At 46.8% G+C, this 14,741-nt stretch overlaps 1 protein-coding gene across 2 annotated transcripts in view; it reads left to right on the top strand.

Annotated features, from left to right (window-relative positions):
* The window catches only part of HECTD4 (HECT domain E3 ubiquitin protein ligase 4), a 218,182-nt gene that overhangs the window by 114,377 nt on the left and 89,064 nt on the right, over window positions 1–14,741 (top strand). For both annotated transcript variants that reach the window (XM_068245864.1, XM_068245855.1), the window contains exons 20-22: window positions 71–159; window positions 6,347–6,545; window positions 7,466–7,585. In XM_068245864.1, the coding sequence (XP_068101965.1) occupies window positions 71–159; window positions 6,347–6,545; window positions 7,466–7,585 (408 nt within the window). The remainder of the gene's footprint in view (window positions 1–70; window positions 160–6,346; window positions 6,546–7,465; window positions 7,586–14,741) is intronic.

The following is a 14,741-nucleotide window of genomic DNA, read 5'->3' as shown; positions in this document are numbered from 1 at the left end:
CATAAAATATGCTCACATTTAAAGGCATACTACATAATCAGCATTTTCACTGACCTTTATATCTTCGCAGACTGCCCTTCTGCTTAAAACCCAATGTACAGCTCTGGCAGATGTTGGAAGTTCTCCAAGTGGAATTTCAGAACAAAAGAACAATGACAGGTAACTCTTAGTACAGTGGCGAGACAAACGGAATCTAAGTGTATATTTACATGTATTCTATATTTAGTGGCTGGATAGAGTATTGGTTAAAGGGAGTCTGAAGTGAAAAAAATAAAAAAAGACATACTCACATAATGAGAGGGAAGACTTTGGGTCCTATAAAGCCTTCCCGGTCCCCGCAGGCTCCCCCTCCATAAGTCCTAGACTGCTCTCTTCCGCATTGGGTAGGGTTCGGGAGTCTTCGGAAGCACTCAGGCTTCCAACGACGGGCCACTCTGTACTGTGCATGTGCGAGTGCCCTCTCTTGTGCTGTGCAGTACAGACCCGCCCCTCTTTGGGAGTCCGAGTGCTTCTAAAGACTTCTGAAGTCTCCCGCGGCAGGAGATTTGAACTGTGAAGCCTGCAGGGGAACATGGGGACCATGAGGAGAATGGGAGGGCTCTATATGACCCAGAGCCTTCGCTTTCCTTAGGCGAGTATCTGTTTTTTTCCCTTCAGACTTGCTTTAAGGGCTCCACCTCTGACATTGAAGACCAGTGTTCAAATACTGGCTGAAGCCAGTGCCTGTTCAGTGAGGAGTCCTTAAAGGGATACTGTAGGGGAGTCGGGGGAAAATGAGTTGAACTTACCCGGGGCTTCTAATGGTCCCCCGCAGACGTCCTGTGCCCGCGCAGCCACTCACCGATGCTCCGGCCCCGCCTCCGGTTCACTTCTGGAATTTCAGACTTTCCCCTGATGTCACCAGGAGCGCACGGCGCAGGCACAGACCATACTGGGCTTGTGCTATACACTCCTGGTGACATCAGCGGGAGCAAGGACACGGCAATGCAGGCGCAGTGGTTTTCAGACTTTAAAGTCTGAAATTCCAGAAGTGAACCGGAGGCGGGGCCGGTGAGTGGCTGCGTGGGCACAGGATGTCTGTGGGGGACCACTAGAAGCCCCGGGTAACTTCAACTCATTTTCCCCTGACCCCCCTACAGTGTCCCTTTAAGCAAGATTCCCTCACCCTGCAGGGTGGACTATTGAGCATGTCCTTAGTGTCTGCAGCTCTCAGAGGCTTTGAGCCAGACAGGAGAAAGGTGGCATGCAAATATTAGCATTGGGCAGCACGGTGGCGTAGTAGTTAGCTCTCTCGCCTTGCAGCGCTGGGTCCCTGGTTCGAATCCCAGCCAGGGCACTATCTGCAAAGAGTTTGTATGTTCTCTCCGTGTCTGTGTGGGTTTCCTCCGGGCACCCCGGTTTCCTCCCACATTCCAAAAACATACGGATAAGTTAATTGGCTCCCCCTAAAAATTTGCCCTAGACTACAGTACTTACACTACATAATATAGACATATGGCAATGGTAGGGATTAGATTGTGAGCTCCTTTGAGGGACAGTTAGTGACAAGATATATATATATACACTGTACAGCGCTGTGTAATATGTCGGCGCTATATACATAAATAATAATAATAATAATAATAATAATTATTATTATTATTATTATTATTATTATTATTATTATTATTATTTAAAATGTTACCTATTCCCATATCACTGTTACAATCATTTGTATGCACACAGGCAAATACTGAAAATCCATTTGAACAAATGTAACTGATAATTAGATTCCACTGTTCTGAAAACAGCCAGGCTGAATTTTAGCGGTCCACATCAAGTGTACCCACATGTATTACTCTAAACCTAATCAAGAGAGGGAAGTGGTCATCACAAAGTTTCTGCAAAAGCCGATACTAAACTGAGGAAAAATTCCAGAGAGATTAGAAAGTTGTTTATGTATCAACTTGGAAAGTGGTACAAGGCTGTAAGTAAAGTCTGGAAGGAACCACAGTAACCGTTCTCTTCAGATGGATGAGGCTTGCAACATCACAGAATCTTCCCAGGAGTGTTCAGCCTGCCAAATCTACTCCCAAGAGTGCAGCACAATTCATTCTGCAAATTGCAAATCACTCACAGGAAGAACAGCCATGTAGGTCTGTTTAGTCTCTTAGGACAATTTCCATTGCTTTGCAATGAGGAAAACTGGAAAAATGTGATTCACAATAGTAAACAACTGCTGTAAAACAATAAAACCCCATGTCTGTCTTACAAAAACACCAGAACTGTACCCATTATTTTTTAACTTTATTTTGCTTTGGAGAAAAGATTTGGCTGAAACTCTTTAATCAACTCAAATTTTGACCCATTATATCACAGAGAAAGGGAGTGGGCAGTACATGGAAATAAGGCACCTGGACAAAAGGGTGCAGGAGATTGCCACTAGTAGAATATCATTCGTTAGCGATATTCTACTACTAAATTCCGACAGTAAGATATCGGTAATTTTTACCAATATTTTACTATGACTAAACCTAACACTACTCTACACAGAACCCTTCTTTGACTGATGCAAAACACAGAACCTTCCCTCTATCTATGCTTAATCCTGAACTGAAAATAAATTGATAAGATAAAGAATTGTATCTTTCTGAACTCTCCCATATAGAACTTTTGAGTCCCTTTTGGTTTTAACCACTTTATCAACCACTGCAGTATATCTACATCCTCTGTGACTTCATCTAAGCCACGAGGACATATACAGGATCTTCTCAAAAAATTAGCATATTGTGATAAAGTTCATTATTTTCTGTAATGTACTGATAAACATTAGACTTTCATATATTTTAGATTCAAGTACACACAACTGAAGTAGTTCAAGCCTTTTATTGTTTTAATATTGATGATTTTGGCATACAGCTCATGAAAACCCAAATTTCCTATCTCAAAAAATTAGCATATTTCATCCGACCAATAAAAGAAAAGTGTTTTTAAAACAAAAAAAAGTCAACCTTCAAATAATTATGTTCAGTTATGCACTCAATACTTGGTCGGGAATCCTTTTGCAGAAATGACTGCTTCAATGCGGCGTGGCATGGAGGCAATCAGCCCATGGCACTGCTCAGGTGTTATGGAGGCCCAGGATGCTTCGATAGCGGCCTTAAGCTCATCCAGAGTGTTGGGTCTTGCGTCTCTCAACTTTCTCTTCACAATATTCCACAGACTCTCTATGGGGTTCAGGTCAGGAGAGTTGGCAGGCCAATTGAGCACAGTAATACCATGGTCAGTAAACCATTTACCAGTGGTTTTGGCACTATGAGCAGATGCCAGGTCGTGCTGAAAAATGAAATCTTCATCTCCACAAAGCTTTTCAGCAGATGGAAGCATGAAGTGCTCCAAAATCTCTTGATAGCTAGCTGCATTGACCCTGTCCTTGATAAAACACAGTGGACCAACACCAGCAGCTGACATGGCACCCCAGACCGTCACTGACTGTGGGTACTTGACACTGGACTTCAGGCATTTTGGCATTTCCCTCTCCCCAGTCTTCCTCCAGGCTCTGGCACCTTGATTTCCGAATGACATGTAAAAGTTGCTTTCATCCGAAAAAAGTACTTTGGACCACTGAGCAACAGTCCAGTGCTGCTTCTCTGTAGCCCAGGTCAAGCGCTTCTGCCGCTGTTTCTGGTTCAAAAGTGGGTTTATGCTTCCATCTGCTGAAAAGCTTTGTGGAGATGAAGATTTCATTTTTCAGCACAACCTGGCACCTGCTCACAGTGCCAAAACCACTGGTAAATGGTTTACTGACCATGGTATTACTGTGCTCAATTGGCCTGCCAACTCTCCTGACCTGAACCCCATAGAGAATCTGTGGGATATTTTGAAGAGAAGGTTGAGAGATGCAAGACCCAACACTCTGGATGAGCTTAAGGCCGCTATCGAAGCATCCTGGGCCTCCATAACACCTGAGCAGTGCCACAGGCTGATTGCCTCCATGCCACGCCGCATTGAAGCAGTCATTTCTGCAAAAGGATTCTCGACCAAGTATTGAGTGCATAACTGAACATAATTATTTGAAGGTTGACTTTTTTTGTTTTAAAAACACTTTTCTTTTATTGGTCGGATGAAATATGCTAATTTTTTGAGATAGGAAATTTGGGTTTTCATGAGCTGTATGCCAAAATCATCAATATTAAAACAATAAAAGGCTTGAACTACTTCAGTTTTGTGTATTTGAATCTATAATATATGAAAGTCTAATGTTTATCAGTACATTACAGAAAATAATGAACTTTAGCACAATATGCTAATTTTTTTAGAAGATCCTGTATATACATCTTATAGCTGAAGCACAGCTGTGCAAGATTGGGCTTGCTCCTGTGCACACCTTCGGCACTATCTGATGCAACACTAATTGGTGAAAGGGAATATATGTTCCCTGAGCCAATGAGATTGATTTTTACCATTAAAAATGCTTGTATTTTCTCAGTTCATAGTGAAAAATATACACCGTAGCATAGTTTCAGAATCTGATATACTCACCATGAATTTTGACTGGAACATAGTGATAAACAGTAGAAATAGCCAAACAAAATTTGTGTGTTTTTCATCTACAGTAGCGCTTTTTATTTTTAAACTGGAAATGGTAAAACTGAGAAATAATTAGGTTTTTTTTCTATTTCTTTCCTCTTTTCCCCATTAAAATGCATATAAAACAAAATTGCAGGAGGGAAAAAATGTCATGCAATGAAAGCCTAGTTTGTCTTGAAAAAAAAAAATATATATTTAATTTGTGTCATAAGTATGGATAAAGTTATGGCTGATTAAATAGAGACGTAGCTAAAATGTCAAAACTGCTCGGGTCCATAAGTGGCAAACTAGGTCTGGATGCAAAGTGGTTAAAGGGAAGATCCGCGCAGACTATAAAAAACTAACTGCACTTACCTGGAGCTTCTTCCAGCTCCTGGCAGTCGATCGGTGCACTCGCCGCAGCTCTTCTCCCTCCTGGCGTCCAGCGGTGAAGAAGCCGACCTCCCCAGGTCGGCTTCCGAGTCGACTTCATGTGCGCTCCACAGCGCGGGTCATGTGGTGTAAAAAAAGAAAAAGCTTCCCTCTGTGGACACACCTGTTGCAATCAAATCAGTAAAGAATGTATCGTTTTCTATTATTCAAAAGTAAAATAAGAGTTTAGGATGAATTTGTGCTTTAAAACACCAGGCTACATAGACATCTTGAATGTGTGGCTTAGAAGGATCATTCCTGATTCCTAAAAAAAATTTAACTGCAAGTGCTGCATTCCAGCTTGATTATATCCTCTCACTCAGGCCTGTAGTGATCCTATCTTCATTAATGCTTTTCATTCAGATGCCCAATACCTTCAGTGGTGGATGGAAAGAGCATGGGCACTCTGACTGATCTGACCATTTTCCCCTGCTTACTGCACCTCACCTCTGAGAACGGACCATTCACTTACTATCTAATATATTCCACTTGACTTGCTATTGGTGTCAATGTTAGCGCTGATTGATGTGTACTTAAGTATAGTGATAATGGGACCCTAAGAGTAATGCTGTCCGATCGCATGATTGCTTTTAGTCCAACTTTAAAGCCTAATTAGATGCTGCCAGCAATTGCCCCTGGAGATGGGTTATAGCTTTCCTGCTTGAAAGCTTGATGTTGAATGGAAATTCAAAGAAAATACATATAAAAATGTTTGCAGGCAGTAAACAAAAGAGCAGGGCAGTTTCTAGGCTGCTTTGCACCCATGGACTCGCAAACTCATACTCTTTAGGGACAATGACACTGTCACAAGTAGATCTGCCTACTTACTAGTAATCAGCCACTCATCCAGGAGGAAGCAGGGACCAGGAAAACACACAGGCGAATAGAGCCCCCAGCAAGCCGACTCCTCCATGGGCGCCATTGACAGCCTGCAGTACCGCTACAGGACATCGGCTGTCATCACACGGTGACTTGACGTCTGATGCAGGCAGCCGCAGAATGCCCAGGAGGAGTCAAGGAAGGTGATTGCGCTGGTGTTTTTCTTTCTTCTCCCATACGGCTACACTGCGTGACAATGGCTCCCTACCGCCTAGCGGTTATGTCCTTCTGCCTTTGCTCCCCTTCTTCTACTTGCCGGTCAGCGCTCAGAGCAGTCGCCCTGCCCGCACTGCCCAAGAAACGGCCCTGCAAAAGAGTGCAAGTGACAGAACAGCATGTCTGTGGGGGGCGCCATGTTTGTCCAGCGCACTGCTGTCTGGCTCCTATTAGTGTTTTTTTTCCAATAGATTGCAACTCATTTTTTTCAGTCTGTTCCTGTGTATAACATATACATTTTTGTGCATTGTCATCTAATGTTTTACTTTAGGATGTTGGAAGAGAAGGAAGAGCCAGGCTTCCTCACTGGGCTGAAGATCCCAGCTCCATGGGCTGCAGGAAAGAATGTAGAGACCGCACATCCTGTTAGAGACAATTACAAGTTTAAGGAAAGTGTTCACATCCCGGGAGCCCGATGTCTGTACCTCCGCTTTGACAGCAGGTGTTCCTCACAGTACGATTATGACAAGGTATGTGCAGGCAGTTCTAAATTCTCTAATATTGAGTCCAGTTGTTTAGCTACAGTTTAGTACATGGCAGTATTAAAGCAGATCTTTGAGAGATTAGGAGAATTGCCAATGCTGACTGTGCTTAACAATGAATGCTAATTACTTTGCCTGATCTATTGGCTTCAACAGTTTGTCACAACAGTCAGTGACTTGGGAACTATTAAAGCAGATCCGAGATGAAAACTATAGAACTATAACAAGTAACTTGTCTCTATATCTTATCTAAAGTTTAGATAGTTTACACAGCAAATCTAGCTGCAAACAGCTTCAACAGTTTATGATTATTTCCTGTGATAGAATGAGAGTGGCCATGTTCTGTTTGCCACATTACACACGGGCAAGCTGATAGCATCTCCAGCCCTCAGCCTGTGAAAACTTCACTCCCCTCTCCTCCGCCTCTGAAATCTCTGGCTGGTAACCTGCACCTGCTGACCAGACTGAGCTCCCATAAGCCCTTGCTACTAAGGCTTAGAGTGCCAAGGCACTCTGGAGAAGCTGTGGGCGAGACTTGCTTGGTTAATAGGCAATTAGAGTATTAAAACAAAATATATATATATATATATATATATATATATATATCTTGAGGAATGCCCTATAAACTATATGAAAGGAAAACAATTATGCGTTGAGTAAAAGTTTATCTCAGATCCGCTTTAAAAGAAGATTCCACTTATAGTAAGAAAAATAGGCGTGTAGGTGTTAGTTTGGTTTTGAATGGTAATTAATTATACAGAATTTGAAGTGCATGCATTTTCCTAGAACATAGCCCTGCCATACATTTCGATTCCATGTACTTTTGAAATAGCTCCATTGAGAGAGCTTAGGGGCCAATATACTTATTTCTTATCTTGTCCCCCTTTCCTCTTTGTATCTATAAACAGTTGGTGATCTATGCTGGACCAAATACAAACAGCCGGAAGGTGGCAGAATATGGTGGCAATACGCTTGGATATGGAAGCAGAAGTGTGCTGGGAACAGGATGGCCAAAAGATTTGGTTAAGGTAACTTTTGCTCTTTTCTGCAGTGATCAGTAGATTTTGAAGGCAGTGTCATTACGAAATACTTCTTAGGAAAAACAGTTCATACGGTATATGTATTTACATAATTCTGTGGCCACTGGGCTTCTCAGTTTTGATTGGCCACTGTGAATCCCCTCATTAAATACCTCTTTTGAAATGCACCACTTGCATGTGCTTCACCCTTTTCTTTTCCATAAAGAGGTACACTGCTGGGCCAACATCCAAACAGTGTGTTTGGACTGCGATCTTTGAAAATCTGCTGCTGAAAATTATCTGTACAGATTAGTTTGAACAATTTGACACTTCATAAGTGACCCATCGAGTGCCTTTATTTCAGGGGATTTCTTAACCTCCCTGGAGGTATGTTTCCTTCCTGATTTTAGGGTCTAAAAGCGGTACAATTTTTTAATGTGCTTTAAGACCCTAAAAGCAAGAAAAAAATCATACCACGAGAGAGCCTGGAACAACCCCTGCACCTAAACACCTCCCTGGAATCCAGCGCTGCAGTTCTCCCTCCGTCCTGTGTGTCGCTGTAACCCTATAGTGAGATTGCCAGCTGTCGCCATGACGACAGTTAGTGATCTCACCAGGGGGATGCAGAGCCTCCATTGACAAGAAGAGGAATGGCCACCAGTGTTTGGATCGCCCAGGAGGTGAGTGAGAACCCACGCTGCGTGCAATGTTCTGCATGGACCTCCCGGCGGCTACCACGAGTGTAGCTCGAGTTTACTGCTCTGAGCTGCAGCTACCACTAAGGAGGTTAAAACACTTTAACTCTGAAAAACAAAGCCTGTGCATGCTTGTCGAAACAGAGCAGCATGCATGGTCACCATATCACCTTCTTGTATATCTTTTGTGAATGCTTTGCTATTTAGATGCACCGCATCATGGAACGATCACTCTTAGGCAGGGTTTACCCCGTTGCAATGCACAACATCAATCATATGACCCTTCGGCAGAGTGCGCCAACAGGGTCATATGCATAGCCTTATTTCAAGAAAAAAGCAAGGGAGCGTGCACCTTCCGTCAAAAATTGTGCGGTTTAATGGCAGTTCAGACAACCAAGTAAGTCGTGCAGGCACTTCATATACAAGTCAACATGGCGTCACATGTGTTGCCAAAACATCTCTTACGTGACCAATGGTGACAGAGTGGCTGGTGCTGGAGGTGGGTGCTCGGCTGAGAGTGGAGAGGCGACGGCCGTTTCGCGTCTATACGACGCTTGGTCACGCGTACCATGTACGCGTGGCCAAGCGTCGTATAGACGCGAAACGGCCGTCGCCTCTCCACTCAGCCGAGCACCCACCTCCAGCACCAGCCACTCTGTCACCATTGGTCACGTAAGAGATGTTTTGGCAACACATGTGACGCCATGTTGACTCGTATATGAAGTGCCTGCACGACTTACTTGGTTGTCTGATCTGCCATTAAACCGCACAATTTTTGACGGAAGGTGCACGCTCCCTTGCTTTTTTCTTGAAATAAGACATTGTTGTGCATTTCTTCTAAGAACCGGCGGTGCACACGTCTGGTTGGCATATTGACAATTGAGCAGCACGGCTCTGATACAGGGTGCTGGTAAGATTGTTTTGCTTAGTGTTATTTTTTGCTCTAAGTCCATTTATTGAAAAGGGATGTGCCATACACGAAGAGTTTTCCTTTCCTTGAAGTAAATTGTCATATGCATAGCGCCACACCAATAGAGTTGGGCCGAACGGTTCGCCGGCGAACGGGGTTCGTGCGAACTTCGGTGGTTCGCGTGCGGGTGTCGCAGGCGAACATTTGCGGAAGTTCGCTTCGCTTGGTTCGCTCTATAAAGCAAAATTTTTACCCTCCATTTCACTGTCAGCAGACATGTTATTGTCAAACACACTGCTTTCAATGCTATAGAACCCGCCCACCCTCCCTTCAAGCTAGGTCCTTTTATACCATTTGACTCAGTTGTCTGCCTACACTAATTAGTTATGGGACAGCTGCTACACACTCTGCTAGGGAGATTTTAATTGGTCTCCCACCTCCCTCCTCCCACCCTTCAACCCTTAAACCTATCTTCTGGCAGGGAATTATACTATTTTAAAAGCCAGTATACATCATACCATAGCTGGGAATCGAACCCAGATCTCACTGTGCAGTGGACACGTCACCCTAAGCACTGTACCACTACAGTAGTAAGTGAAGCTAGCCTAAAATGTACCATTAATGCTCAATGCAATAGAACCATTAGGTTGCTTAAAGGAGAACTGTAGTGAGAGGTATATGGAGGCTGCCATATTGATTTCCTTTTAACCCTCCTGGCGGTTTGCAAAAAAATCGCCAGGGGGCAGCAAATCTTTTTTTTTAAATTTTTTTTTTTTTTTTTCATGTAGCGAGACAAAGTCTCGCTACATGATAGCCGCTGCTCAGCGGCATCCCCCCAGCCCCTCCAATCGCCGCCGGCGATCGGAGATCCGGAGATCCCGTTCAAAGAACGGGATCTCCTGGAGGGCTTCCCCCGTCGCCATGGCGACGGGCGGGATGACGTCACCGACGTCATCGACGTCGTGACGTCAGAGGGGACTCCGATCTGCCCCATAGCGCTGCCTGGCACTGATTGGCCAGGCAGCGCACGGGGTCTGGGGGGGGGGGCGGCCGCGGCGAGAGGAATTGCGGCGGATCGGCGGGTAGCGGCGGCGATCGGGCACTGCACGCAGCTAGCAAAGTGCTAGCTGCGTGCAGCAAAAAAAAAATTATGCAAATCGGCCCAGCGGGGCCTGAGCGGTGCCTTCCGGCGGCATAGCCCGAACTCAGTTCGGGCTTACCGCCAGGAAGGTTAAGCTATACCAGTTGCCTGGCAGCCCTGCTGATCTATTTGGCTGCAGTAATAATAATAATAATAATCCAAACATTTGTATAGCGCTTTTCTCCTGTCAGACTCAAAGCGCTCAAGAGCTGCAGCCACAGGGACACGCTCAAGAGGCCACCCTGCAGTGTTAGGGAGTCTTGCTTTGAACTCCTTACTGAATAGGTACTTGACCTAGCCAGGATTTGAACCCTGGTCTCCCATGTCAAAGGCAGAACCCTTAACCAGTACACTATCCAGCCACTGTCGTGCGAATCCCACCACAAACAAGCATGCAGCTAATCTTGTCAGATCTTACAAAAATGTCAAACACCAGATCTGCTGCATGCTTGTTCAGGGTCTAGGGCTAAAAGTATTGGAGGCAGAGGATCTGCAGGATAGCCAGGTAACTGGTATTGCTTAAAAGGAAATCAATATGGAAGCCTCCATATACCTTTCACTACAGTTCTCCTTTAAAGGGAACCTTAACTGAGAGTGATATGGATGTTTCCTGTAAACAATACCAGTTGCCTGGCAGTCCAGCTGATCTTTGTGACTGCAATAGTGGCTGAATCACACCCTGAAACAAGCATGCAGCTTGTTTTCAGGCCAGCAATTTCAGGCCAGCAATTTCAGGCCAGCTTCAGTTGGTATAGTGGATAGTGTGCTTGTCCACCATACAGTGAGACCCAGGTTCAAATCCCAGCCAATGTGAGTTGGCTTTTATGCTACAAATCCTTAAAGGGAACCTAAATGGAGAAGGATATGGATTTTTCCTTTTAAAATACCAGTTGCCTGAATCGCCTGCTGATCCTGTGTCTCTAATACTTTTAGCCACAGCCCCTGAACAAGCATGCAGATCAGGTGCTCTGACTGAAGTCAGACTGGATTAGCTGCATGCTTGTTTCAGGGTGTGATTCAGCCACTATTGCAGTCACAAAGATCAGCTGGACTGCCAGGCAACTGGTATTGTTTACAGGAAACATCCATATCACTCTCAGTTAAGGTTCCCTTTAAAGGAGAACTGTAGTGAAAGGTATATGGAGGCTTCCATATTGATTTCCTTTTAAGCAATACCAGTTACCTGGCTATCCTGCAGATCCTCTGCCTCCAATACTTTTAGCCCTAGACCCTGAACAAGCATGCAGCAGATCTGGTGTTTGACATTTTTGTAAGATCTGACAAGATTAGCTGCATGCTTGTTTGTGGTGGGATTCGCACGACAGTGGCTGGATAGTGTACTGGTTAAGGGTTCTGCCTTTGACATGGGAGACCAGGGTTCAAATCCTGGCTAGGTCAAGTACCTATTCAGTAAGGAGTTCAAAGCAAGACTCCCTAACACTGCAGGGTGGCCTCTTGAGCGTGTCCCTGTGGCTGCAGCTCTTGAGCGCTTTGAGTCTGACAGGAGAAAAGCGCTATACAAATGTTTGGATTATTATTATTATTATTACTGCAGCCAAATAGATCAGCAGGGCTGCCAGGCAACTGGTATAGCTTAAAAGGAAATCAATATGGCAGCCTCCATATACCTCTCACTACAGTTCTCCTTTAAGCAACCTAATGGTTCTATTGCATTGAGCATGCGGCAAAAAATAGTGGATAGAACCTGCGGCGCGTAGCGCCGCGGCAAAAAATGGGCGTGGCAATGACCGGATGAGGGCGGAGCTAACTAACTTAAAGCGAACCCGGGGTGAGGGTTTATTTCCTTTTAAACAATACTAGTTGCCTGGCGGCCCTGCTGATCTATTTGGCTGCAGTAATAAACTGAATTACACCAGCAACAAGCATGCAGCTAATCTTCTCAGTTCTGACAATATTGTCAGAAACCCCTGACCTGCTGCATGCTTGTTCAGGGTCTATGGTTGAAAGAATAAGAGGCAGAGGACCAGCACGGCAGCCAGGCAACTGGTATTGCTTAAAAGGAGAGAAATATGTCAGCCTCAATATTATTCTCACCTCAGGTTCCCTTGAAAAGTGCAACGCAAAGACAGTGGGCCCAAGTTTTGGTGACCCTTTCCCCAGAAAATTCACATAATTGTGCAGGTTTTCTCAAGAAAATACACATATATGCCCAGAAAATACGTGCAATCATGTCGGCAGATATGCCCAGAAAATACGTGCAATCATGTCGGCAGATATGCCCAGAAAATACGTGCAATCAAGTCAGCAGATATGCCCAGAAAATACGTGCAAACAAGTCGGCAGATATGCCCAGAAAATACATGCAATCAAGTCGGCAGATATGCCCAGAAAATACGTGCAAACAAGTCGGCAGATATGCCCAGAAAATACATGCAATCAAGTCGGCAGATATGCCCAGAAAATACGTGCAAACAAGTCGGCAGATATGCCCAGAAAATACGTGCAATCATGTCGGCAGATATGCCCAGAAAATACATGCAATCATGTGGCAGACCTGCCCAGAACATACACCTGCTAATATAAATAAAACAAAAACATTTACTCACCTGCAGCAGCAGACCTCCTGTCCCAGCCTCCATCCGGCGCGCAGCTCCCATGGGTGGTTGGGTGGATAGGTAGCCTAGTGGGTGGGTGAGTTTAGGTAGGTAGGTAGCCTGGTGGGTGGGTGGGTAACTAGGTAGGTAGGTAGGTAGGTAGCCCGGTGGGTGGGTAGGTAGGTAGCCTGGTGGGTGGGTTGGTAACTAGCCCGGTAGGTAGCCGGGTGGGTGGTTAGGTAGGTAGCCTGGTGGGTGGGTAGGTAGGTAGCCTAGTGGGTGGGTTGGTAACTAGCCCGGTAGGTAGCCGGGTGGGTGGTTAGGTAGGTAGCCGGGTGGGTGGTTAGGTAGGTAGCCTGGTGGGTGGGTGGGTGGGTAGCCTGGTGGGTGGGTAGGTAGCCTGGTGGGTGGGTTGGTAACTAGCCCGGTAGGTAGCCGGGTGGGTGGTTAGGTAGGTAGCCTGGTGGGTGGGTTGGTAACTAGCCCGGTAGGTAGCCGGGTGGGTGGTTAGGTAGGTAGCCGGGTGGGTGGTTAGGTAGGTAGCCTGGTGGGTGGGTGGGTAGCCTGGTGGGTGGGTAGGTAGCCTGGTGGGTGGGTTGGTAACTAGCCCGGTAGGTAGCCGGATGGGTGGTTAGGTAGGTAGCCGGGTGGGTAGGTAGGTAGGAAGCCTGGTGGGTGGGTGGGTAGCCGGGTGGGTGGGTAGGTAGCCTGGTGGGTGGGTTGGTAACTAGCCCGGTAGGTAGCCGGGTGGGTGGTTAGGTAGGTAGCCGGGTGGGTGGTTAGGTAGGTAGCCGGGTGGGTGGGTAGGTAGCCTGGTGGGTGGGTTGGTAACTAGCCCGGTAGGTAGCCGGGTGGGTGGTTAGGTAGGTAGCCGGGTGGGTGGTTAGGTAGGTAGCCGGGTGGGTGGTTAGGTAGGTAGGTAGCCGGGTGGGTAGGTAGGTAGGTAGGTAGGTAGCCTGGTGGGTGGGTTGGTAACTAGCCCGGTAGGTAGCCTGGTGGGTGGGTTGGTAACTAGCCCGGTAGGTAGCCGGGTGGGTGGTTAGGTAGGTAGCCGGGTGGGTGGTTAGGTAGGTAGCCGGGTGGGTGGTTAGGTAGGTAGGTAGCCGGGTGGGTAGGTAGGTAGGTAGGTAGGTAGCCGGGTGGGTGGGTTGGTAACTAGCCCGGTAGGTAGCCGGATGGGTGGTTAGGTAGGTAGCCGGGTGGGTAGGTAGGTAGGAAGCCTGGTGGGTGGGTGGGTAGCCGGGTGGGTGGGTAGGTAGCCTGGTGGGTGGGTTGGTAACTAGCCCGGTAGGTAGCCGGGTGGGTGGTTAGGTAGGTAGCCGGGTGGGTGGTTAGGTAGGTAGCCGGGTGGGTGGGTAGGTAGCCTGGTGGGTGGGTTGGTAACTAGCCCGGTAGGTAGCCGGGTGGGTGGTTAGGTAGGTAGCCGGGTGGGTGGTTAGGTAGGTAGGTAGCCGGGTGGGTAGGTAGGTAGGTAGCCGGGTGGGTAGGTAGCCGGGTGGGTGGGTAGGTAGCCGGGTGGGTGGTTAGGTAGTTAGGTGGGTGGTTAGGTAGGAAGCCTGGTGGGTGGGTAGGTAGCCGGGTGGGTAGGTAGGTAGGAAGCCTGGTGGGTGGTTAGGTAGTCGGGTGGGTAGGTAGGAAGCCTGGTGGGTGGGTAGGTAGGTAGCCGGGTGGGTAGGTGGTTAGGTAGCCGGGTGGGTAGCTATCCGGGTGGGGGGCCCGACTCCTATCCTCCCTCCCTCCCTTCCTTCCTCACCTCGGGGGGCCCCCTCCCGATATGCGCGGCGGGAGAGCGAGCGGCAAATGGAGGAAGTCTTCAGGGCTCTCCAGGCATCCGCTAGAGGCCCAGCCGCTGAGTCTCCAATAT

The sequence above is a fragment of the Hyperolius riggenbachi genome, chromosome 1 (genome assembly GCF_040937935.1).
Source record: "Hyperolius riggenbachi isolate aHypRig1 chromosome 1, aHypRig1.pri, whole genome shotgun sequence".
In the NCBI taxonomy this organism is placed as follows: Eukaryota; Metazoa; Chordata; class Amphibia; order Anura; family Hyperoliidae; genus Hyperolius; species Hyperolius riggenbachi.
The sequence above is the reverse complement of the archived record's forward strand: the minus strand, read 5'-3'. Positions and strand labels throughout refer to the sequence as shown.